This window comes from Panulirus ornatus, chromosome 4, assembly GCF_036320965.1.
Source record: "Panulirus ornatus isolate Po-2019 chromosome 4, ASM3632096v1, whole genome shotgun sequence".
NCBI classification, from domain to species: Eukaryota; Metazoa; Arthropoda; class Malacostraca; order Decapoda; family Palinuridae; genus Panulirus; species Panulirus ornatus.
In genome coordinates this window covers 5,815,019-5,842,577 of record NC_092227.1, presented here as the reverse complement: position 1 = coordinate 5,842,577, position 27,559 = coordinate 5,815,019, and the positions used below count along the sequence as shown (strand labels likewise).

Below are 27,559 nucleotides of genomic sequence, written 5' to 3'. Positions count from 1 at the left end.
CTGTGTGGATTTCAATCCTGGTCACTGATGTTGATCTGCAGTCGACCCAGCTGTTCATCCTCCTTCAGGGGCTGGTCAAGATGGGTAGCTGGTTTATGCTAGAATATATACGTTCATTTTGCCGAGGAATCTCTTCTATCTTCATGAGGCTCCTGTGATGCTCAGGAAGCTGGCCAAATCCACTGATTGGGACTGTATTTTATAGTGTAGTAGTGTCATGTGTGTGTTTGTGTGCAAAGAGTGCAAGGCAGTTGAGTGGGCACTGCTCCATGTCTTTGCTTTGGTACTTTTAACATCAACATGAAAGATCTTGGGATATGTTGAAACATTGTTGTAATTTAGGAATGGGTGATGTCCAGAGTGTAGACAGGAAAGTGTGACACCTGGGTGTCTAGGGATTATTGCTTGTGATGCTTATATTTCTATTGGGGTGGAGTTTAAGGCTGAATTGTGAGGGCAGTTGTTTTGTGCTTGATGGGTTATTTCAGTGTAAAAGTGTTTTGTTATTGCTTTACTTATTTGCTGACGTTGGGGGATCTGTGACTAGGGGTTAAAGTGTGAGCCAGGGGCGGGCTTTTTATTTTTAACTGGGAATTGGTGTTTAGTTATGGAATGGATTAGGTGGGAGGGTCTAGTGCAGAGCATATTGAGGTGGGCATGTGGAAGGAGAAAGTTTAGAATAGATGTAATAGGTAGGGACATTTAGGAAGGAGCATAAAGTAGAAACATTAGTAGTAGTAGGTAGGAGCATTAGATAGAAGTAGTCATTAGGAATGTTAGGTAGGAGTCTCTGCAAACACTGTGCTAGAGTTGCCCTCTGCCACTAGCATGTGAAGGGCAAGGCACTGAAGGCTGAGGAGCACCACTGGAGTTCTTTCCTTATGGAGACTCTGTTGCCATGGCCACCCTTTTGAGGGAGTTCTAATTGGAACAGGCATCAGAGATATAGATGGATAAATAGATATTGAATAAATGCAAATTTATTAGGTTTGATAGTGGAGACGTTTTTTGGAGTATGAGTTTGAACGGAGAGAACTAAAGAAAGTAGAGTGCTTTAAGTACATGGGAGCTGAAGTTAGGTAAGTGTGGGTGAAGAGGTAGTCTTGGGCACATTGAGGAATGTGGAAAGAGGTCACTGTCTTTAAGAGCATGGATGTGCATGTTTGATGGCATTATAGTCCCATCAGTACTATATGGATGCAAGGTGTAGGTTTTAGACAAAAATATAAAGAAGAGTGTGGATATACTGGAAATGAAATATCTGAGGACATTATATGAAAGACGGGCAAGTATGCAGTCTGTTGTGGATGAGAGAGCTTGGGAAGCGAGTCAGTTGTTGTTCGCTGATGATACAGTGCTGGTAGCTGATTCGGATGAGAAACTGCTGAAGCTGGTAACTGAATTTGGTAAAGTGTGTTAAAGAAGAAAGCTGAAAGTGAATGTGAATAAGAGCAAGGGTATTAGGTACAGTAGGGTTGAGGGACAAGTCAATTAGGAGGTAAGTTTGAATGGAGAAAAACTGGAGGAAGTGAAGTGTTTTAGATATCTGGGAGTGGATTTGGCAGCAGATGGAACCATGTAAGCAGAAGTGAATCATAGGATGGGAAGGGGGCGAAAGTTCTGGGAGCGTTGAAAGATATGTGGAAGTCGAGAACGTTATCTTGGAAAGCAAAAATGGGTATGTTTGAAGGAATAGTGGTTCCAACAATGATATATGGTTGCGAGACTTGGGCTATAGATAGAGTTGTGCGGTGGAGGGTGGATATGCTGAAAATGAGATGTTTGAGGACAATATGTGATGTGAGGTGAGGTGGTTTGATCGAGTAAGTAATGAAAGGGTAAGAAAGACGTGTGGTAATAAAAAGAGGGTGGTTGAGAGAGCAGAAGAGGGTGTTTTGAAATGGTTTGGTCACATGGAGAGAATGAGTGAGGAGAGATTGACAAAGAGGATATATGTGTCAGAGGTGGAGGGAACTAGGAGAAGCGGGAGACCAAATTGGAGGTGGAATGATGGAGTGAAAAAGGTTTTGAGTGATTGGGGCCTGAACATGCAGGAGGGTGAAAGGCATGCAAGGAATAGAGTGAATTGGAACATTGTGGTATACTGGGGTCAAGGTGCTGTCAGTGAATTGAACCACGGCATGTGAAGCATCTGGGGTAAACCATGGAAAGTTCTGTGGGGCCTGGATGTAGAAAAGGAGCTATGGTTTCGGTGCATTATACATGACAGCTAGAGACTGAGCGTGAACGAATGTGGCCTTTGTTGTCTTTTCCTATCGCTACCTTGCGCACATGCAGGGAGAGGGGGTTGTTATTTCATGTGTGGTGGGGTGGCGACGGGAATGAATAAGGGCAAACAGTATGAATTATGTACATGTGTATATATGTATATGTCTGTGTGTGTATATATATATATATATATATATATATATATATATATATATATATATATATGTATACGTTGAGATGTATAGGTATGTATATGTGCGTGTGTGGATGTGTATGTATATACATGTGTATGTGGGTGGGTTGGGCCATTCTTTTGTCTGTTTCCTTGTGCTACCTCGCTAACGCGGGAGACAGCGACAAAGTATAATAAATGATAAATATTATATGTTGTGATGAGGATTCATTGAATAAGAAATGCGATATGAGAGAGATATGGTAGTAAAATGATATCTTTTCAGAATACCATATACTTGTATTTCATTTTATTTACACTTCATTGGGGTCCTTTTTTTCCCCCAGTCTCTGTTTAAGGGAAATGGGTATATGGACAATGGAAATAAAATTTGAGATGTTAGAACTTAGCAAGGGAGTATATGTACAAAATTGGAACAAGTATGGTAGATCGGGAAATGTGCAGTACTGTGTTGTTGAGAGTAAAGTGCTCAAACCTAAATGTTAGATTTGGTATATTAAATACAGATTTTTTGTATAGGAATGCCATATCATTGATAATACAAGTATTATCTTTCCTGATAGCATGTATACCAGGAAGCCCTGAAGGCTACCAGAACACAATGGGAATAGCAGTGGTGTGCCATGTGTTGTCTAACAGTGCTGGTGTATTCTCCTTTGGCAATGTGTCACCTGGGACGTACGTTTTGACTCCTTATTTCCATTCACCAACTACAAAGTATGAGGTATCACCAAGTCAGCTGGAGTTTGCTGTTGGACATAATGACTTAATTCTTCAGCAGCCATTTAAGGTAACTACACATATCTTTATTATCAGAAAGATGTGTTGATATGATTTTTTTTCTTATGTTGAAGGCTCCAGTCATGGACAAAAGTCCACATCATGGCTGGGCCTTAATTGAAATATATAGAGAGAATTATGACATGGAAAAAGAAAATACAAGGGAAGGTATTTATGAATTTTTAAGAAAGTGAAAAGCCTGTCTTTTGAAATGTTCTATGTCATAGTTATTGGGAAAGACATGAGAAGGTTGAGAGTTCCAAAGCTTCGACATGTAGGGATAAAAGCAGGCCCACCCCTGAGTTGCCGATGGCCACACAATAATCTTGTGACACAGCAGCTTGCCAAGTATAGCATGGTCTAGCTAGTGGTATGGGCACACAAGCAGCTAGCTCTTGGGAGCAAAAAAGTAAGTCATACCTATAGAAGAGGGAAAGTGAACCAACATTGTTGTGTATTGCAAGGGGGTTAGCCTGATACAACTGGACTGCTTTTGACTCAACTCTATCAACTAAGGATACAGGGTTAGAACCACCCCAAACATGAGAGCAGCACTCCCATACAAGGATGAATCAGTCCCTTGTATAAATGGAATAACTGTTCAGAAGAGAAGTTTTGACATGTAAACAGGATACCCAGTTTCTTAGAGGCAGACTTAGCTATTCCCGTAATGTGGGGTTTCCCAGAAAGAGTGGATGTTATAGTAATACCAAGTATGTTCATTGAGCCCAGGTCTTGGAAACAATGAGGAATGTTTTTGAGAGGTCACTATCTGGGAAGGTGAAGATGGTCATGTTTGAACGTATTGTAGTCCTGACACTGTTTTACCAGTGCAATTTATGGGCTATAGATAAGAATATATGCAAAAGGTGAATGTGTTGGAAATGCAGTCTCTAAGGACTGATCAAGTAAGAAATGATAGGAAAATAGAGAGATGTCTGGCATTAAGAAGAGAATGCTTAAGAGAGTTGAGATGGTGAAAGGCCATTTCTCTACAGTACATCCCTTTGTTCATACATTTCTTTCCTATCTTCTCCTCCACCCTTCTTTATATAAAAAAAATTGTTTAGAATCCTGTCACAAACAGGCCTAAGGGATAGACATGCAGTCAGTCCGCCAGTGAATAGCGGTGAATGGTAGCTTGGTGCTACCTCACCTCCATGCTATGATATAGCCCTGGAGAGGTTGTTGTATGGTTAATGAGTCCTGTAAACAGGCATTTGTCTGCCCTATACATTTTATGTTGGCAGAAGGTGTGAATCCTCATGGATTCACCTGATTTTTGGGATTAAACATTGTTTTAAACCCTTTGGTGAACAAGCTCTCTCTCTCAGGTGCTTTCATGTGACTGTGTTTGAGAAATAGATAGTATCCTTCAAAAACTTCATTCTGCATCCTAATATTTGCTGTTGCATAACTGGAAAGTGCCTTTTGAAATTAAACAATCAGAATAGTGAGGCAAAAGTGATGCAGTGTTTAAAATGAAATACATAATTTCCCTGATAGGCAGAGCCTTTTGAGTGCAGAGGCACTTTTGAAAAGTCACCTCATATAACATAATTAATAGTTTGAAACATGATTGTATAAGATGTAAAGAAATAGATGAAAATACACAGTCAACTATATATAACTCTAAAATTTCTCTCATTACAGTTTTATATTTACTTTACATGGGTTTATTCTTTTTATACATATTTGCCATTTCCCTGTGTTAGTGAGGTAGCGTCGAGAAGTAAAAGGAGAAATGACAGCCTAAGAGGGAAAAATCCTTCCTGGCTTTCTTCTCTGTTCCTTCTTTTGGAAAAGTAAAACAGGAGGGGAGGATTTCCAGCCTCCTGCTTCCACCCCTTTTTGTCACATTCAAAGACATGCAGGGAATACATTCTTTCTCCCATGTCCCCAGGGGTAATGGGTTTTTCTGTGTAGAATATATGTTTGGAATGCATCATTTTATTCTGGGCACATTCCAACAAAGTATGTCCATTTCCATTTCTCCTTCTACTTCATTTACCTTTAGAACTTACTTCTTAAATATTCTTTCAAATTTTGCATTCATATCAGCTTACACCATTTCCATTTAACATTTCTTATACTGAATTTCTTAAACCATAGTAATCCAAAATTTGGTTCTTGAAGATTTGATAAAAATGTTAGATTACCATTGTTATGAATATTTATACAAATATCAGGTTGGTCTAGAGAGTGCAGGGTAACATAACTGAAGGAATTATTGCAAAAAACCAGAAGTTTAAGGATACACCTCTGAGTCTTACTGATATGTATTACCTTTACAGGTTGAAGGATTCAGCGTGAGTGGTCGAGTAACCAAGGGTGTTGGTGGAGAAGCTGTGGGAGGAGCCAAAGTTGTGTTAGATAAGGCACTTTCAGCAACCACAGATGATGATGGAATTTATTCTTTTGACAATATTCAGTCTGGCAAGCATAAGATTAAAGTAACAGCAGGTCAGTTCAAGTAGTTTAGACACATTGTACTGACTTAAGGGAAAGATTTCATTAGTAGCAGGTTGATTAATGAGTGAAATGCTATACAAGATTGAAACTGACAGTGCAGATATTGAGGAATGTAAGAATTTAGCAAATGTCAGATTTACTTCATAATCATCATGTGTAGGTTTTCATTTGTTTCCCCTGAGTATTGCATACCTGATAAACTGAAAACTTGAATGAGAATTAGATCATTTCAAAATGTTTGCCTTGGTAATGTTTCTTGTTTTATGTAATATCTTCTGGTTTTCCCTGTCCATACATATTTCAAAGAACTGTTCACTGTCCACATCATCGGTCTGGTTATAACTTTAAAGGTTATCATCTGGTTCCACTGTTGGCAAATTTAAGGCTTCTAGCTGTTTCCTGCAAATTCTTTCTCTTAGTTTTAGTGCCATCTTGGTTGCCATCCTCTGGGCTTTCTCTTTTAGCACACTGTACTTCTCTAGGGTGGTGTTTTCATTCCTTAACCTGGTACAAAACCATGATGGCCTTTGTTTATGTATTTGTTGTAAATGAAATGCCCCATTGTGCATTTCTGTATTACTTGGTGGGCGGGTGGGTTCATGGTTGACGAATCATTTGCTGATGCTACATGTCTGATGGGAGGCTCAGTTAAGAAACTACAGAAGCAGGTGTGTGTGTTTGGAGGAGGTGTGTAAGGAGAGAAAGGTAAGAGTTAATGTGAATGAAGAAACTGATATTCAGTTTAGCAAGGGAGAGAGACAGGTTGGTTGGAATATGAGTTTGAATGGTAAAAACCTGGAGGAAGTGGAGAATTTTAAGTAGTGATGGGTGGATGTGGAGCATATGGAACCAAGAGAGTTGAAGGTTTTTGGTGCATTGAGTAGAGTGTCAGGGCACAGATGGTTATTTTTATGGTACTGTAGTTCCAACAATATTTTATGGATATGAGGTTTGGGCCTAAGACACAAAAGTATGGTAAATGGTGGATGTGTTGGAAAGGAAATGCTTGAGGATAATTTGTGATGTGAGGAAGGTTGATCAAGTAAGAAATGATGGAATAAGAGATAGATGTGGTGGTAAGGAAAGTATGTAAGAGAGAGCTGAAAAGGGTATGCTGAAATGGTTTGGATATATATATCCAAGGAGAGATAGGTAGTATGTTTGAGGAAAGGAACCTGGATGTTTTGGCTCTGAGTGAAACGAAGCTCAAAGGTAAAGGGGAAGAGTGGTTTGGGAGTAAAGTCAGGGGTTAGTGAGTGGACAAGATCAAGGGAAGGAGTAGCCCTACTCCTGAAACAGGAGTGGTGGGAGTATGTGAAAGAGTGTAAGAAAGTAAACTCTAGATTGATATGGGTAAAACTGAAAGTGGATGGAGAGAGATGGGTGATTACTGGTGCATATACACCTGGGCATGAGAAGAAAGATCGTGAGAGGCAAGTGCTTTGGGAGCAGCTAAGTGAGTGTATTAGTAGTTTTGATGCACGAGACTGGGTTATAGTGATGGGCAATTTGAATGCAAAGGTGAGTAATGTGGCAGTTGAGGGAATAATTGTCGTACATGGGGTGTTCAGTGTTGTAGATGGAAATTGTGAAGAGCATGTAGATTTATGTGCTGAAAAAGGACTGGTGATTGGGAATACCTTGTTTAAAAAATGAGATATACATAAGTATACGTATGTAAGTAGGAGAGATGGCCAGAGAGCGTTATTGGATTACGTGTTAATTGATAGACATGTGAAAGAGAGACTTTTGGATGTTAATGTGCTGAGAGGTGCAGCTGGAGGGACATCTGATTATTATCTTGTGGAGGCGAAGGTGAAGATTTGTAGAGGTTTTCAGAAAAGAGGAGAGAATGTTGGGGTGAAGAGAGTGGTGAGAGTAAGTGAGCTTGGGAAGGAGACTTGTGTGAGGAAGTACCAGGAGAGACTGAGGACAGAATGGAAAAAGGTGAGAACAAAGGAGGTAAGGGGAGTGGGGGAGGAATGGGATGTATTTAGGGAAGCCACGTTAAATACAATGCTCTAGCAGTAACAAATAACATCATGAACAATGGGCACTGACAACAAATTGTTGAAGAATCTATTTTTGAAGTCCTTGTGAAGCTTATATAGAGTGGCAGATATAGGTGTTTGGCACTATGCTTCAAACGTACCATTTGTTCTTAGAAAATGATCTGATTAAACATTTAAAGAGTCCAAAAGCTTTCGTCGCACTATGATCATCGCCAGTCATCGCTGCAGATCCACTCCCAGATATCTAAAACACTTCACTTCCTCCAGTTTTTCTCCATTCAAACTCACCTCCCAATTGACTTGACCCTCAACCCTACTGTACCTAATAACCTTGCTCTTATTCACATTTACTCTTAACTTTCTTCTTCCACACACTTTAACAAACTCCGTCACCAGCTTCTGCAGTTTCTCACATGAATCCGCCACCAGCGCTGTATCATCAGCGAACAACAACTGACTCACTTCCCAAGCTCTCTCATCCCCAACAGACTTCATACTTGCCCCTCTTTCCAAGACTCTTGCATTTACCTCCCTAACAACCCCATCCATAAACAAATTAAACAACCATGGAGACATCACACACCCCTGCCGCAAACCTACATTCACTGAGAACCAATCACTTTCCTCTCTTCCTACACGTACACATGCCTTACATCCTCGATAAAAACTTTTCACTGCTTCTAACAACTTGCCTCCCACACCATATATTCTTAATACCTTCCACAGAGCATCTCTATCAACTCTATCATATGCCTTCTCCAGATCCATAAATGCTACATACAAATCCATTTGCTTTTCTAAGTATTTCTCACATACATTCTTCAAAGCAAACACCTGATCCACACATCCTCTCCCACTTCTGAAACCACACTGCTCTTCCCCAATCTGATGCTCTGTACATGCCTTCACCCTCTCAATCAATACCCTCCCATATAATTTACCAGGAATACTCAACAAACTTATACCTCTGTAATTTGAGCACTCACTCTTATCCCCTTTGCCTTTGTACAATGGCACTATGCACGCATTCCGCCAATCCTCAGGCACCTCACCATGAGTCAAACATACATTAAATAACCTTACCAACCAGTCAACAATACAGTCACCCCCTTTTTTAATAAATTCCACTGCAATACCATCCAAACCTGCTGCCTTGCCGGCTTTCATCTTCCGCAAAGCTTTTACTACCTCTTCTCTGTTTACCAAATCATTTTCCCTAACCCTCTCACTTTGCACACCACCTCGACCCAAACACCCTATATCTGCCACTCTGTCATCAGACACATTCAACAAACCTTCAAAATACTCATTCCATCTCCTTCTCACATCACCACTACTTGTTATCACCTCCCCATTTACGCCCTTCACTGAAGTTCCCATTTGCTCCCTTGTCTTACGCACCCTATTTACCTCCTTCCAGAACATCTTTTTATTCTCCCTAAAATTTACTGATAGTCTCTCACCCCAACTCTCATTTGCCCTTTTTTTCACCTCTTGCACCTTTCTCTTGACCTCCTGTCTCTTTCTTTTATACTTCTCCCACTCAATTGCATTTTTTCCCTGCAAAAATCGTCCAAATGCCTCTCTCTTCTCTTTCACTAATACTCTTACTTCTTCATCCCACCACTCACTACCCTTTCTAAACAGCCCACCTCCCACTCTTCTCATGCCACAAGCATCTTTTGCACAATCCATCACTGATTCCCTAAATACATCCCATTCCTCCCCCACTCCCCTTACTTCCATTGTTCTCACCTTTTTCCATTCTGTACACAGTCTCTCCTGATACTTCTTCACACAGGTCTCCTTCCCAAGCTCACTTACTCTCACCACCTTCTTCACCCCAACATTCACTCTTCTTTTCTGAAAACCCATACTAATCTTCACCTTAGCCTCCACAAGATAATGATCAGACATCCCTCCAGTTGCACCTCTCAGCACATTGACATCCAAAAGTCTCTCTTTCGCACGCCTGTCAATTAACACGTAATCCAATAACGCTCTCTGGCCATCTCTCCTACTTACATAAGTATACTTATGTATATCTCGCTTTTTAAACCAGGTATTCCCAATCATCAGTCCTTTTTCAGCACATAAATCTACAAGCTCTTCACCATTTCCATTTACAACACTGAACACCCCATGCATACCAATTATTCCCTCAACTGCCACATTACTCAGCAGTGATGGCTTGCGCAAAAGATGCTTGTGGCATGAGAAGCATGGGAGGTAGGCAGATTAGAAAGGGTAGTGAGTTGTGGGATGAAGAAGTAAGATTATTAGTGAAAGAGAAGAGAGAGGTATTTGGACAATTTTTTGCAGGGAAATAATGCAAATGAGTGGGAGATGTATAAAAGAAAGAGGCAGGAGGTCAAATGACTGGGAGATGTATAAAAGAAAGAGGCAGGAGGTCAAGACAGGGTGCAAGAGGTGAAAAAGAGGGCAAATGAGAGTTGAGGTGAGGGAGTATCATTAAATTTTAGGGAGAATAAAAAGATGTTTTGGAAGGAGGTAAATAAAGTGCGTAAGACAAGGGAACAAATGGGAACATCAGTAAAGGGGGCTAATGGGGAGGTGATAACAAGTAGTGGTGATGTGAGGAGGAGATGGAGTGAGTATTTTGAAGGTTTGTTGAATGCGTTTGATGATAGAGTGGCAGATATAGGGTGTTTTGGCCGAGGTGGTGTGCAAAGTGAGAGGGTTAGGGAGAATGATTTGGTAAACAGAGAAGAGGTAGTAAAAGCTTTGTGGAGGATGAAAGCCAGCAAGGCAGCGGGTTTGCATGGTATTGCAGTGGAATTTATAAAAAAGGGGGTGACTGTGTTGTTGACTGGTTGGTAGAGTTATTTAATGTATGTATGACTCATGGTGAGGTGCCTGAGGATTGGCGGAATGCTTACATAGTGCCATTGCACAAAGGCAAAGGGGATAAAAGTGAGTGCTCAAATGACAGAGGTATAAGTTTGTTGAGTATTCCTGGTAAATTATATGGGAGGATATTGATTGAGAGGGTGAAGGCATGTACTGAGCATCAGATTGGGGAAGAGCAGTGTGGTTTCAGAAGTGGTAGAGGATGTGTGGATCAGGTGTTTGCTTTGAAGAATGTATGTGAGAAATACTTAGAAAAGCAAATAGATTTGTATGTAGCATTTATGGATCTGGAGAAGGCATATGATAGAGTGGATAGAGATGCTCTGTGGAAGGTATTAAGAATATATGGTGTGGGAGGCAAGTCGTTAGAAGCAGTGAAAAGTTTTTATCGAGGATGTAAGGCATGTGTACGTGTAGGAAGAGAGGAAAGTGATTGGTTCTCATTGAATGTAGATTTGCGGTAGGGGTGCATAATGTCTCCATGGTTGTTTAATTTGTTTATGGGTGGGGTGGTTAGGGAGGTGAATGCTAGAGTTTTGGAAAGAGGGGTAAGTATGCAGTCTGTTGTGGATGAGAGAGTTTGGGAAGTGATTCAATTGTTGTTTGCTGATGATACAGCGTAGGTGGCTGATTCATGTGAGAAACTGCAGAAGCTGGTGACTGAGTTTGGTAAAGTGTGTGAAAGAAAAAAGCTGAGAGTAAATGTGAATAAGATCAAGGTTATTAGGTACAGTAGGGTTGAGGGACAAGTCAATTGGGAGGTAAATTTGAATGGAGAAAAACTGGAGGAAGTGAAGTGTTTAGATATCTGGGAGTGGATTTGGCAGTGGATGGAACCATGGAAGCAGAAGTGAATCATAGGGTGGGGAGGGGGCGAAAGTTCTGGGAGAGTTGAAGAATGTGTGGAAGTTGAGAATATTATCTTGGAAAGCAAAAATGGGTATGTTTGAGGGAATAGTGGTTCCAACAATGTTATATGGTTGCGAGGCGTGGGCTATAGATAGAGTTGTGTGGAGGAGGGTGGATGTGCTAGAAATGAGATGTTTGAGGACAATATGTGGTGTGAGGTGATTTGATCGAGTAAGTAATGAAAGGGTAAGAGAGATGTGTGGTAATAAAAAGAGCGTGGTTGAGAGTGCAGAAGAGGGTGTTTTGAAATGGTTTGGTCACATGGAGGGAATGAGTGAGGAAAGATTGACCAGGAGGATATATGTGTCAGAGGTGGAGGGAATGAGAAGTGGGAGACCAAATTGGAGGTGGAACGATGGAGTGAAAAAGGTTTTGAGTGATCGGGGCCTGAACATGCAGGAGGGTGAAAGGCATGCAAGGAATAGAGTGAATTGGAACGATGTGGTATATCATAGTCAACGTGCTGTCAGTGGATTGAACCAGGGCATGTGAAGCATCTGGGGTAAACCATGGAAAGTTTTGTGGGGCCTGGATGTGGAAAGGGAGCTATGGTTTCGGTGCATTATACATGACAGCTAGAGACTGAGTGTGAACGAATGTGGCCTTTGTTGTCTTTTCCTATCGCTTTATATATATATATATATATATATATATATATATATATATATATATATATATATATATATTATATTATTTTTTATTATACTTTGTCGCTGTCTCCCGCGTTTGCGAGGTAGCGCAAGGAAACAGACGAAAGAAATGGCCCAAACCCCCCCCCCCCCCATACACATGTATATACATACGTCCACACACGCAAATATACATACCTACACAGCTTTCCATGGTTTACCCCAGACGCTTCACATGCCTTGATTCAATCCACTGACAGCACGTCAACCCCGGTATACCACATCGCTCCAATTCACTCTATTCCTTGCCCTCCTTTCACCCTCCTGCATGTTCAGGCCCCGATCACACAAAATCTTTTTCACTCCATCTTTCCACCTTCAATTTGGTCTCCCTCTTCTCCTTGTTCCCTCCACCTCCGACACATATATCCTCTTGGTCAATCTTTCCTCACTCATCCTCTCCATGTGCCCAAACCACTTCAAAACACCCTCTTCTGCTCTCTCAACCACACTCTTTTTATTTCCACACATCTCTCTTACCCTTACGTTACTCACTCGATCAAACCACCTCACACCACACATTGTCCTCAAACATCTCATTTCCAGCACATCCATCCTCCTGCGCACAACTCTATCCATAGCCCACGCCTCGCAACCATACAACATTGTTGGAACCACTATTCCTTCAAACATACCCATTTTTGCTTTCCGAGATAATGTTCTCGACTTCCACACAATCTTCAAGGCCCCCAGGATTTTCGCCCCCTCCCCCACCCTATGATCCACTTTCGCTTCCATGGTTCCATCCGCTGCCAGATCCACTCCCAGATATCTAAAACACTTCACTTCCTCCAGTTTTTCTCCATTCAAACTCACCTCCCAATTGACTTGACCCTCAACCCTACTGTACCTAACAACCTTGCTCTTATTCACATTTACTCTTAACTTTCTTCTTCCACACACTTTTCCAAACTCAGTCACCAGCTTCTGCAGTTTCTCACATGAATCAGCCACCAGCGCTGTATCATCAGCGAACAACAGCTGACTCACTTCCCAAGCTCTCTCATCCCCAACAGACTTCATACTTGCCCCTCTTTCCAAAACTCTTGCATTTACCTCCCTAACAACCCCATCCATAAACAAATTAAACAACCATGGAGACATCACACACCCCTGCCGCAAACCTACATTCACTGAGAACCAATCACTTTCCTCTCTTCCTACACGTACACATGCCTTACATCCTCGATAAAAACTTTTCACTGCTTCTAACAACTTTCCTCCCACACCATATATTCTTAATACCTTCCACAGAGCATCTCTATCAACTCTATCATATGCCTTCTCCAGATCCATAAATGCTACATACAAATCCATTTGCTTTTCTAAGTATTTCTCACATACATTCTTCAAAGCAAATACCTGATCCACACATCCTCTACCACTTCTGAAACCACACTGCTCTTCCCCAATCTGATGCTCTGTACATGCCTTCACCCTCTCAATCAATACCCTCCCATATGATTTACCAGGAATACTCAACAAACTTATACCTCTGTAATTTGAGCACTCACTCTTATCCCCTTTGCCTTTGTACAATGGCACTATGCACGCATTCCGCCAATCCTCAGGCACCTCACCATGAGTCATACATACATTAAATAACCTTACCAACCAGTCAACAATACAGTCACCCCCTATTCGCCATTTCCCGCGATAGCGAGGTAGCGTTAAGAACAGAGGACTGGGCCTTTGAGGGAATATCCTCACCTGGCCCTCTTCTCTGTTCCTTCTTTTGGAAAATTAAAAAAAAAAAAAACGAGAGGGGAGGATTTCCAGCCCCCCGCTCCCTTCCCTTTCAGTCGCCTTCTACAACACGCAGGGAATACGTGGGAAGTATTCTTAATCCCCTATCCCCAGGGATAATATATATATATATATATATATATATATATATATATATATATATATATATATATATATATATATATATATAAAGAGGATGAATCAGGAGAGGGTAATGAAGAGGGTAATCATGTCAGAAATGGAGGGAATAAGAAGGGGGTAACAAAGATGAGACAGTGTGACAAAAGCTTTGATTGATCAGGGCTTGAATATGTAGAAGGCTGAGACTTGTATGGGATAGAGTGAACTAATTGATGCAGTATACAGTGGTTGAAGTACTTTCACGGGGCTCAACGAGGACATAAGAAGTGGTCAAGATAAACCATGAATAGGTCTATAGGGCTTGGCTGTGGACAGGAGGTACATCATATGTGGCAGCTAGAGAAGGGATGTGATTAAATAAGGCCATTCTTTGAATGTTCTAGATGCTGCCTTGTTATGGAGGAAGCAGAGAACAATTGTGGAAAAAAGTTTAAAGGAAGGTTTTCTGTATTTTTTTATTTGCTTTTTTAGTATCCTGGGGCAAAAATTTTCTTTCATGGGCACATTTTCTGTCCTGTAATGGGAAAACAGGAATTATTTTAGTGAACTCAGCGTAAATAACAGCTTTTCAGGATTGCTTCTACTATGTTAAGTGGGGGATACCAGTATTAGAAATATTGTAATGGAATATATCCTTTTCTTCTGAGATGACTGCAATTGCATTATTTATGAATAATTTCCGTGCTTCTACAGTACACAACTGACATTTTGGTAATTCATCCTTAGACAAGTTTGAGTTCGAAGAAGCAGTAGTGAATGTTGACCTGCAGCACCCAGTTGTTGGTGAGATCTTCCCAGCACGTTATGAAGTTTGCTTCACTATTACTGTAGAGAAAATGGCTCCTCACGTTGGACCATGGTGAGTTACTTTATAGATATAATTGGATTTATTATTTTATTGATTTCTTTGCTTAGCACTCTGAATTCTGTAGCTTTTGTTTTTGTTCAAAGCACCGTGTTCAGGACACAGCTTTATAAACAATATCGTGAACCTGCAATTTTTGATATTTTTCTCTGGGAAATAGAGTTGCATCAAAACCTCCATATAAGGAATATTTTCATGCTGAATATGAATTGGGTTGAGGTATTGATTGGTGCTCTGTATGTCCTGTAGTTAAGTTTGTAAATGATGACAATTCTAAAACAATTTCTGATCATTTGCTTTGTATTCATTGAGTATCTGTTAGCAAAGGGAAGCATTATGAGATATTTTCTATGATTATTCCATGTATAAAAGTGTTTGAGTTTGGTATTTTTCAATTTTAAAAGAACAATTTTTGTTGGGCAAAGAAATACCCTGAACTCTTACCTGCAATTTTTTAGTATTTTTCTCAGGGAAATAGATTTACTTGGAAACTTTGTAAAAGGAATAGTATTCTGTTCCTAATGGTCCTTGTAGACCCCACTGGACTAAGTTCCGGATCTAATGGAAATCTCTGGTAAGGTTCGTTTCATCACAGATTTGGTTTAGGATATAAGAGAATAGTCTGAGAATTCCCAAACAAACGACATTCTTTCTGCACACATACATATATTTTTACACTGATTTACTGTAGTTTAATGATGCAATACTATTTATATCCTATACAACCATGAAGATAATTTACGAGGAAATTTCAAGATTAACAAGACCTAGCTTGGTCACTAACCACCAGTCTGAGATAAGTATGAATTTAGTCAGCATATAAACAAAGATAATGCCCATGGCAGATAAGAGTGCTGTCAGAGCTGTGCTTGCTAAGAAGTTCAGGAAACCCCTTGGCATTGCTGAAAAGCTGAAAATGTTGTAAAATCATGGATGTGGGAAAAGTAGCTTGTGGCTCATGCACACCCCATTTCTGACCAAGGAATACTCCAGGTGAATCTGTAGTTATTTCCTTTTGATTCAGAGTAGTTTTTGATACCCCTTGAACACCTCCAACTTGGGGAGTGACCTACAACAACAATTATCATTGAAGGAATTAGGTAAGTTTCCACTTCACTAGTTGATATTTATTAATCTTCCTTGGAACGATTTGGGACGTAACAGAATTTGGTTTTAATGGATTTTTCTTTCCCCCATTTAGTCCATTCAAAGTCAACCTTAAAACAGAGGTAAAAGGAACTTACAGCAAGGTGTTACGTTTTGCTTTCGCCCCTTACACATTAAAGGGTGTATAATCAGTCCATAGGCCCATTAAAACAGATAACTTTGAAATAACAGCTTCTGTTAACAGAGGGATTTGGGCTAGACACAGATTCCCTCACAATCTGGCTGACATCTGATAGCTGATGGCCATAATTGTACCTACTCTATCCCTTCTTTTCAAGTTGGTCATATACCAAACACAGCTATATATATATTTATTTATTTTATATATTTTGCTTTGTCACTGTCTCCTGCATTTGCGAGGTAGCACAAGGAAACAGATGAAAGAAATGGCCCAACCCACCCCCATACACATGTATATACATACACGTCCACACATGCAAATATACATACCCATGTATGTGTACAGATTACATTATACATTTACCAACAGCTTTGTATCACATCCTTCCTCTTATGGCCATTCCTGAGAGAGAGGCTTGATCTTGGCCTTCTTCCAGTTTCTATACAGCTTCTCAAAGAAAACTGAATAAGATATAATGGGTAACTGTAACATTTATTGGTAAATAGGTGAGATAACTGTAACAAAGGTCATTCAGATGGGCATCTATAAAACACTGAATGCATTGTTTCTCATGGATGGCAGTAAATGTAGATGTGTGGGAGTGTGAAGGGGTTTCCAAATCACCATGAAGGGAAACTTTTCTGAAGCCTCAGTATAAATCCGTGTGTTGTTATTCAAGGTAATTGATTTGAAATCAGATATACCCAAATGATGTAGTAAAAGGGTTGAGTTATAAAAGCATGTCACTGTCAAGTGAAGGTATTTATTTGGCTGCTTATTTATGATAGCATATATTTCCTACCCTTACTATGATATATCTTTCAGGGAAATTGAGATACTTAATGAATTTGAAGCTCGAATGGTGTTGCAAACAGATACTGAAGGTCGTGGCTGCACCTTCCTTGTAGCTGGACCATACACAGCAAGTGTCAAGCTTTCTTCAGCTGCTAATGAGGCAGGCATGAGGTGACAAATGAAGATTTATAATTCTGTTATTATATAGTTTTATTTTTTCTCTTTCCTGATGAAAGAGGGTATGGGAAGCAAGTGTAACACCTGAAGTCCAGAATAGAAAAGTTATGATGGTGCTTATGAAAAGCTATGAGTGTCTTGGAGGAAAAAATATTGAGTTAATTAGACAAGTTTAGGAGAATGTTAGTGACAAAGTATTAATGTTGTAAAAGTTAAAGAGCATCCTTTAGAGAAATAACACAAAATGATGGTGCAAGAACTGACGTAAAATTATGATGAAACAGATATCTCTTGATAGAGTAGGATTAGAAATACAGGGAGAGAGAAATATATATGCAGATGGGAAGAAAACTCTACAAAGGAAGAAGTGAGGAGAGAAACGAAGCTCTTCATTCCTAGGCTCCAATGTGCTGGTACAATGTCTCACTATGAAGTCTGCAGTGTCCTGTTAGGGTATCAGAGATTTTAGCTGGACTGTGCTAAATTCTCAGTTGGTGTATGATTCCATCTCTTATCCATAAATGTCACTGGTATGATTGTCATTCATTTTATCATTAGCATATCATTATTATTGTTTACTTCATTTATTGACTGATTTTTCTTTCTTTTACAGATTTGGTCCACTTGAACATGTATTCAGTGTAGTGTCAGAGCCCATTAGTGAGCTGTCATTTTCACAGTTCTTAGGTGAAATATCTGGAGAGATCATGTGTTTGGAGAAGTGTCCTGACCTGAATTTGGTCCTCCGGCCTTCCCGGGGAGGTTCTGGTGGACCACATACTACTGTTGCTGTCAATGGAAAGTTTTTTATAACTGAAGTTCTTCCCGGTTCATACCAACTAAGTGTACAGAAAGATGAATGGTGCTGGCAGCTTAAAACAGTTCCTGTGATTATCGATACCCAGAATGTTGAGGTATCACTAGAACAGGTAGGCTACCAGCTGACACTTGCCTCATCTCATGAAACTACCTTAAGCTATACTACTAGCACTGGGGCTTCTGGTACAGTTGTTGCTCAGAAAGGCAGCACCCTAGTATGTATGTCAGTACCTGGCATATACACCCTTACACCAGTTGGTTGCCATAAGTTTAGATCATCTAAAGTACAGTGGGACACCTCTTCACCAAGCTTAGTAACATTATCTGCCACTCGTCATCAGGTGACTTGTGCTCTGAGAGCTACGGAAGAGGCTTCTTTTACAGTTGGAGTGAAATCAAATAGCCAGGTTAACATTATAGAGCCACTCACTCCATCTCCAGAAGATCCGTACCTGTATGTGTTTGAGTTTTGGGCCCATGAAGGTGAAACTTTAATTTTAACCCCTGGATCTCCAACAAATCTGTATCAGTATGAGCCAGCATCTTTTACCATCACTATGCCAGCTGACTGTGTGCTTGACACAGTTACATTTAATGCGGAGCGTGCTCTTTTCATTCATGGTAGAGTGACCCCAGCTATAAGTGGGGTAACAGTCAGTGTTGAGGGCAATGGAAACATTTTTACATATAGTACAGATGTAGAAGGCAAGTATGTTGCAGGTCCTCTTGACAATTCTGTCCAGTATACTGTCACAGCTGAAAAGAAAGGCTATATCATGAATGCTCTTAGTGAGAAAGGACATTTTGAAGCATACAAACTTGCAGAAGTTGTTGTGGAAGTGAAAGATGAGCATGGAGCATCCTTGTCTGGGGTTCTAGTATCAATGTCTGGAGGAAAAAGCTACCGACAGAATAGTTTGACAGAAAATGATGGGACGATTGGCTTTCTTTCACTAACGCCTGGTGACTATTTTCTTCGACCTATGATGAAAGAATACATGTTTGATCCACCTTCCAAGATGGTTTCTGTCGATGAGGGAGCTACAATTATGTTGAGCATCAGGTGAGAATTCATTTCATTATTCTGTTGCTCATATGATTATTTGTTTTAGCTCTTTGTAGTTTGAATGTTGTACAGAATTAACAAATAATTATGCAGTGACTAAATGAATGGAGTACCATCTCAAGTGAGTGTACTAGGATAAGGATTCATGCTACCTGTATCAATATTGGAATAAACTTCAGTCTTTGATCAGGTATAAGTAGATAGGGCTAGGATTTGACCATGTTAAACATCAGGAGTAAGCATAAGCTTGTTAAGAAATACAGAGGGTAAAGGATAAGTGAAAATATGGCAGTAAGGCCTTCTTAGATGCTTAAATGAACATACTGTTTTAAAGGGAAGGGATATGATATGAATACGAAAATGGATGAGGTAGTAACTACTACCATTTAGATAACCATTATTAGTAAAGTCTACACCTACCATGGGACCCATTTGGACCTCAGTACAAATTCTTTTGCATGGCTTTATGTGGAACCCATTACCTCAAATTATATAACATTAATTGGAGGGCTGTCAAAAAGATTTGACAGCTTCACTTTCAAAATATGTTCATGTAGATGGATTGCAGGGAGTTGGATGTGCCTTTTTGGTAGCATAATTGATTCTCAGTAAAGATTCACATATTCACTTGATACACTGTGTAGATGGGAAAGGAGATAAAGACAATAGATAGATAGATCCAACACCAGATGATGAAAAAGGCACACATTCTATTGTGGTCTTTGTCTGTATTTTATTATTAATGCTTTTCCTTGTCATAACTGGGTATGATTTTACCTTAACTATGTAAGATATAAAATGATGCTCTTCACACAAAAGATTTTGCATCAAACAGAAAGCTGTTATTCACCTAGAGGATTTATCAGTATCATTAATTTCTTGACCAAGGCTTAGGTGGGACCTAGTGTCTTTGATGCTGTTACAAAAAAATTTACCTTATTAGCAGAACAGAAGCAACTGAGGTGTTGTAAAGTGTTTGACAGCATGAGAGATATGAGAGAGACACCAAGGTGTGTAAAAAGAGAGTATATGTAGAGTAGATTATGGCATGGTTAAGAGATCATTTAGATTGCATGTTTGTATGAAGGCGAAGGGCATATAGAAGGGTAGTGAGAGATAGGATACAGAAAATTAAAGATTTTACATGTAAAGGGTGAAGTGTACATGAATTTATTTGAGGGCATTTAATTTAAATCATATACTCTGGAGTGCTTAAGATGAATTATGGTAGATGGTATATCTATATAAGTACATTCCCAGATTGAATTATTGAAGTATTTTACCAATTTGTGAATATTTTGCATAGAAGAAATACTAATGTACTGAGGCATATAAGCACTACTAAAAGACTCTATCTTCTTCTGCTGCTTGTTTATGTCATAAATAATTGACATTCCATCTGGGAAGTTATTCATAAGTGCCACCTTGGACTCCTTCTTAGTCAGCTTTTTGTAAAACTTCATCTTCTTTTCGAGGCTTGAACTATTCTTCTTGCACTTCACATGAGATGTAGATGGCTTTCAGGAGCTATCAGGTAATTGTTGTCGGTGGTAAAGAAGGAGCCATTGTTCATAATAGTAATCAATGATGCACAAAATACACAACTGTGCTAGACCAACACACAACACTGCCATAAGTACATGGGAGTTCGTAAATAAACACCAGCACCACAAAATGTTGGGTGAGTAAACTAATTGTTGTGGTGCAGTGTGTGCGATTTGAAATATTTCTCTCTTTTGTCTCCCCTGATGCTGTGACTGTTACACGAAAGTGCACTTGGGAACTTACCGTGTTTCATTTTCCCCGTGGACTCATAGGAATATATGTTTCCTTGCGCTACCTCGCAAATGCGGGAGACAGCGACAAATAAAAAAAAAAAAAAAAAAAAAAATATATATATATATATATATATTTTTTTTTTTTTTTTTTTTTTTATTTGTCGCTGTCTCCCGCATTTGCGAGGTAGCGCAAGGAAACATATATTCCTATGAGTCCACGGGGAAAAAAAAAAAAAAAAAAAAAAAAAAAAAAAAATATATATATATATATATATATATATATTTCCCTGGGGATAGGGGAGAAAGAATACTTCCCACGTATTCCCTGCGTGTCGTAGAAGGCGACTAAAAGGGAAGGGAGCGGGGGGCTGGAAATCCTCCCCTCTCGTTTTTTTTTTTCCAAAAGAAGGAACAGAGGAGAGGTCCAGGTGAGGATATTCCCTCAAAGGCCCAGTCCTCTGTTCTTAACGCTACCTCGCTATTGCGGGAAATAGCGAATAGTATGAAAAAAAAAAAAAAAAAAATATATATATATATATATATATATATATATATATATATATATATATATATATATATATATATATATATATATATATTTTTTTTTTTTTTTTTTTTTTTCATACTATTCGCCATTTCCCGCGATAGCGAGGTAGCGTTAAGAACAGAGGACTGGGCCTTTGAGGGAATATCCTCACCTGGCCCTCTTCTCTGTTCCTTCTTTTGGAGAGAAAAAAAAAAAAAAAAAAAAAAAAAAACGAGAGGGGAGGATCTCCAGCCCCCCGCTCCCTTCCCTTTTAGTCGCCTTCTACGACACGCAGGGAATACGTGGGAAATATTCTTTCTCCCCTATCCCCAGGGAATTGAGATGTATAGGTATACATTGAGATGTATAGGTATGTATATTTGCATGTGTGGACGTGTGTGTGTATACATTGTGTATGGGGGTGGGTTGGACCATTTCTTTCGTCTGTTTCCTTGCGCTACCTCGCAAACGCGGGAGACAGCAACAAAGCAAAATAAAAATATACATATATATATATATATATATATATATATATATATATATATATATATATATATATATATATATATATATACATATATATATCCATACTTGCTCGCCTACCATTTCCCAGTGCCACCCCACCCCAAAAGAAACAGCATCGTCGCCCTGTTACAGCGAGGTAGCGCCAAGAAACATATGGAGAAAGGCCACATCCATACTCTAGCTGTCATGTGTAATGCACCGAAAGCAATGATACTCTCTCACCCCAACTCTCATTTGCCCTCTTTTTCTTCTCTTGCACCTTTCTCTTGACCTCCTGGTCTTTCTTTTATACATCTCCCAGTCATTTGCATTATTTCCCTGCTGAAATCGTCCAAATGCCTCTCTCTTCTCTTTCACTGATAATCTTACGTCTTTATCCCACTACTCACTACCCTTTCTAATCTGCCCACCTTCCATGCTTCTCATGCCACAAGCATCTTTTGCGCAAGCCATCACTGCTTCCCTAAATACATCCCATTCCTCCCCCACTCCCCTTACCTCCTTTGTTCTCACCTTTTTCCATTCTGTACTCAGTCTCTCCAGGTACCATCTCACACAAGTTTCCTTCCCAAGCTCATTTACTCTCACCACTCTCTTCACCCCAACATTCTCTCTTCCTTTCTTATAACCTCTACAAATTTTCACCTTCGCCTCCATAAGATAGTGATCAGACATCCCTTCAGATGTATCTCGCAGCACATTAACATCCAAAAGTCCTTCTTTTGTGTGCCTATCGATTAACATGTAATCTATTAATGCTCTCTGGCCATCTCTCCTACTTACATACGTATACTTATATATATCTCTCTTTTTAAACCAGGTATTCCCAATCACCAGTCCTTTTTCAGAGCACAAATCTACAAGCTCTTCACCATTTCCATTTACAACACTGAACACCCCATGTACCCCAATTATTCCCTCAACTACCACATTACTAACCTTTGCATTCAAATCACCCAAATTTGAATGCAAATATATATATATATGGGAGCGGGGGGCTGGAAATCCTCCCCTCTCGTTTTTTTTTAATTTTCCAAAAGAAGGAACAGAGAATTGGGCCAGGTGAGGGTATTCCCTCAAAGGCCCACTCCTCTGTTCTTAACGCTACCTCGCTAATGCGGGAAATGGCGAATAGTTTGAATGAAAGAAAAGATATATATATATATATATATATATATATATATATTTTATCCCTGGGGATAGGGGATCAAGAATACTTCCCACGTATTCCCTGCGTGTCGTAGAAGGCGACTAAAAGGGGAGGGAGTGGGGGGCTGGAAATCTTCCCCTCTTGTTTTTTTTTTAATTTTCCAAAAGAAGGAACAGAGGGGGCCAGGTGAGGATATTCCAAAAAAGGCCCAGTCCTCTGTTCTGAATGCTACCTCGCTAACGCGGGAAATGGCAAATAGTTAAAAAAAAAAAAAAATATATATATATATATATATATATATATATATATTTCTTTCTTTCAAACTATTTGCCATTTCCCGTGTTAGCAAGGTAGCATTAAGAATAGAGGACTGGACCTTTGAGGGAATATCCTCACCTGGCCCCCTTCTCTGTTCCTTCTTTTGGAAAATTAAAAAAAAAAAAAAAAAAAAAGAGGGGAAGATTTCCAGCCCCACGCTCCCTCCCCTTTTAGTCGCCTTCTACGACACGCAGGGAATACGTGGGAAGTATTCTTTCTCCCCTATCCCCAGGGATAATATATTTTTTTTTCTTTTTTTTGCTTTGTCGCTGTCTCCTGCGTTTGCGAGGTAGCGCAAGGAAACAGACGAAAGAAATGGCCCAACCCACCCCCATACACATGTATATACATACGTCCACACACACACATATACATACCTACACAGCTTTCCATGGTTCACCCCAGACGCCCCACACACCCTGATTCAATCCACCGACAGCACGTCAACCCCGGTATACCACATTGATCCAATTCACTCTATTCCTTGCCCTCCTTTCACCCTCCTGCATGTTCAGGCCCCGATCACACAAAATCTTTTTCACTCCATCTTTCCACCTCCAATTTGGTCTCCCACTTCTCCTCGTTCCCTCCACTTCCGACACATATATCCTCTTGGTCAATCTTTCCTTACTCATTCTCTCCATGTGCCCAAACCATTTCAAAACACCCTCTTCTGCTCTCTCAACCACGTTCTTTTTATTTCCACACATCTCTCTTACCCTTACGTTACTTACTCGATCAAACCACCTCACACCACACATTGTCCTCAGACATTTCATTTCCAGCACATCCATCCTCCTGCACACAACTCTATCCATAGCCCACACCTCGCAACCATACAACATTGTTGGAACCACTATTCCTTCAAACATACCCATTTTTGCTTTCTGAGATAATGTTCTCGACTTCCACACATTCTTCAAGGCTCCCAGGATTTTCGCCCCCTCCCCCACCCTATGATCCACTTCTGCTTCCATGGTTCCATCTGTTGCCAGATCCACTCCCAGATATCTAAAACACTTTACTTCCTCCAGTTTTTCTCCATTCAAACTTACCTCCCAATTGACTTGACCCTCAACCCTACTGTACCTAATAACCTTGCTCTTATTCACATTTACTCTTAACTTTCTTCTTTCACACACTTTACCAAACTCAGTCACCAGCTTCTGCAGTTTCTCACATGAATCAGCCACCAGCGCTGTATCATCAGCGAACAACAACTGACTCACTTCCCAAGCTCTCTCATCCCCAACAGACTTCATACTTGCCCCTCTTTCCAAAACTCTTGCATTTACCTCCCTAACAACCCCATCCATAAACAAATTAAACAACCATGGAGACATCACACACCCCTGCCGCAAACCTACATTCACTGAGAACCAATCACTTTCCTCTCTTCCTACACGTACACATGCCTTACATCCTCGATAAAAACTTTTCACTGCTTCTAACAACTTTCCTCCCACACCATATATTCTTAATACCTTCCACAGAGCATCTCTGTCAACTCTATCATATGCCTTCTCCAGATCCATAAATGCTACATACAAATCCATTTGCTTTTCTAAGTATTTCTCACATACATTCTTCAAAGCAAACACCTGATCCACACATCCTCTACCACTTCTGAAACCACACTGCTCTTCCCCAATCTGATGCTCTGTACATGCCTTCACCCTCTCAATCAATACCCTCTCATATAATTTACCAGGAATACTCAACAAACTTATACCTCTGTAATTTGAGCACTCACTCTTATCCCCTTTGCCTTTGTACAATGGCACTATGCACGCATTCCGCCAATCCTCAGGCACTTCACCATGAGTCATACATACATTAAATAACCTTGCCAACTAGTCAATAATACAGTCACCCCCTTTTTTAATAAATTCCACTGCAATACCATCCAAACCTGCTGCCTTGCCGGCTTTCATCTTCCGCAAAGCTTTTACTACCTCTTCTCTGTTTGCCAAATCATTTTCCCTGCGTGTCATAGAAGGCGACTAAAAGGGAAGGGAGTGGGGGGCTGAAAATCCTCCCGTCTCATTTTTTTTTTCTTAATTTTTCTAAAGAAGGAACAGAGAAGGGGGCCAGGTGAGGATATTCCCTCAAAGGCCCAGTCCTCTGTTCTTAATGCTACCTCACTGTCGCGGGAAATGGTGAATAGTATGAAAGAAAGATATGATTACCCCAGGAACCCTTTCTATAAGTAACCTTTTCCAAGGGTTCCTTTAAAGTGAGGAGTTTTTTTTTTTATTGAAACTGTTCTCTATTTTATCAATTTACAATGATACAGCCTCACAAAAGGTCATTTTTCACTTGCTGTGTAACCTGAAATATTTGGAATCAGGTAACACCAGCCTGTTCTTAGTTAAATCTTAGATGAGTGACAGGCCTTCCAGAATCGGCGTTACTTCCACCTTAATTCTTTCCCCAGTGGTGACTGTTTTCCTAAAAATGTTACTTAGCAGTCATTTGTACTCTTGAGACACTAAGCACTGATTATAGAAATTTCCACTGGTATTTATAGTGATCTTGAAATTATGTCAATAGTAGGCCATTTAAATGAAAGAAATTGATATTTTGATAGGAACTTGGTTATTTTAAATATTAAGTATATCACATTTTTAAGAATGGTTTGAACATAATTGGACTAAAACCACATGAAAGATTTTAAAATTTAAGAAAGGACTGTTAATTAGAGTATGTTAATATGCTTAGTGACATAACAGTCATACAAAAATACTGAATAGCTTTCTTTATTAAAGAAAGGTGGAAGTTATATGCAGGATGTCCAGGCAGTTTAGTGATATGAATGTCATATTTTAGGAAGTGAAAGATCTTTTCGAAATATTTTTAGCCAGAACATCACCAACAATATTGTCTTCTTTCAGGCAGAGCAGTAACTATTTTTTCAGAACTTGCAGTACTTTGTATCATATATTGGTTATGATAACTAATTCATAGTCATGTTGCAGTGGATCACGTGTGGCATACAGTGTATATGGACATACTGTTTCCTTGAGTGGAGAGCCAGAGACTGATGTTGTGGTGGAGGCTGTGGGTAAAGGCCCAGAATGTGATCAGTACCAGGAAGAGGCTATGTCTGATGTTCAGGGAAGCTTCAGGATACGTGGATTACTGCCAAAGGTAAGGATATTTATTCTTACAGCTTTACATTTTCCTTCTGGATTACTGGGGTATTCAGGAGGTTGAAAGGCCTGCATTAGTAAGAAGCAGTTGGAGTACTGTACTGTAAAGGGGCAGCAGGCTGTAGCTAGGCTGAATCAGGGCACATGAAGCAATCAGGGTAAACTATTGTATACCTGTAGTCTGTAGGTTTGGTCTGTAGATGGTTGTCTCTGGCTTTGATACACTACACATGGCATCTTCAGATTGGTTAAGATTGGTTAAGTTCAAATTTGTCCAATAGTTGTTTGTTCCTGACACTGCCTTGTTCAAGCAGGAAAGACAATTAGGTATTAGAAAAAAATAGCATGATTATCTTAAGGAGTAGGGCATGTCCGCCCTCTTTGCTAGTGTGCATGGTGGGGTTGAGGTCTGTAATCCTGCAGATGTTTTCAATAAATGGTGCTTTTGGATTTGGATGAAAGCAGCAAACCTATTTGGATGAAAGCAGCACACCTACAACTGTTTTGACAAGACACAGGATTCAAATGGATGAGTGAAATATTTGGAGGATAAATGATGAGAGTAAGAGAATGGAAATTATGAATAAATTTAGAAGCAAACTTGTATAAGAAAATGGGGTGAGCGATATGAAATCAAGCTCACTTTAGGGAATATTAATGAGGGTCAAGAGGTCAGAAAGATGTTTGACTGTAAATGATGTTGCTCTAGATAATTAATTTTGAAATCAATTTGTAAGGGATTTAGAATGACTGTGATGCTTGCATATGTGGCCCATGCTGATCTCACTTGCATATTCTGAGGGATTCATTAGTAGAAAAGATTGGTTTAGGTAAACTCAGTATTGATGAATATGTTTTTGTAGTAAAAGGGGTTACTGTGCCCAGCCAATTACACAGTTCCCATTTTGATTGAATTCAGTGCTGAATTAATTTTGTTACATCATTAACAGTCGTATTGCAAAATATTGAAAATGCTATTAAATGATTATTATGAGGATTGGAGCTATAATGGTGTGAGTGTAGGGTGGAGCATTGATGATGTGAACCAGGGAGTGTTG

The 27,559-nt window shown here is 39.8% G+C and overlaps 1 protein-coding gene across 1 annotated transcript in view; it reads left to right on the top strand.

The window, feature by feature from the left end:
* LOC139765337 (BOS complex subunit NOMO1) overlaps nucleotides 1-27,559 on the top strand; it is a 55,831-nt gene that overhangs the window by 17,825 nt on the left and 10,447 nt on the right. The window contains exons 6-11 of the mRNA XM_071692717.1: nucleotides 2,986-3,212; nucleotides 5,497-5,665; nucleotides 14,769-14,901; nucleotides 17,021-17,161; nucleotides 17,781-19,049; nucleotides 26,328-26,499. Coding sequence (XP_071548818.1) covers nucleotides 2,986-3,212; nucleotides 5,497-5,665; nucleotides 14,769-14,901; nucleotides 17,021-17,161; nucleotides 17,781-19,049; nucleotides 26,328-26,499 — 2,111 coding nt within the window. The remainder of the gene's footprint in view (nucleotides 1-2,985; nucleotides 3,213-5,496; nucleotides 5,666-14,768; nucleotides 14,902-17,020; nucleotides 17,162-17,780; nucleotides 19,050-26,327; nucleotides 26,500-27,559) is intronic.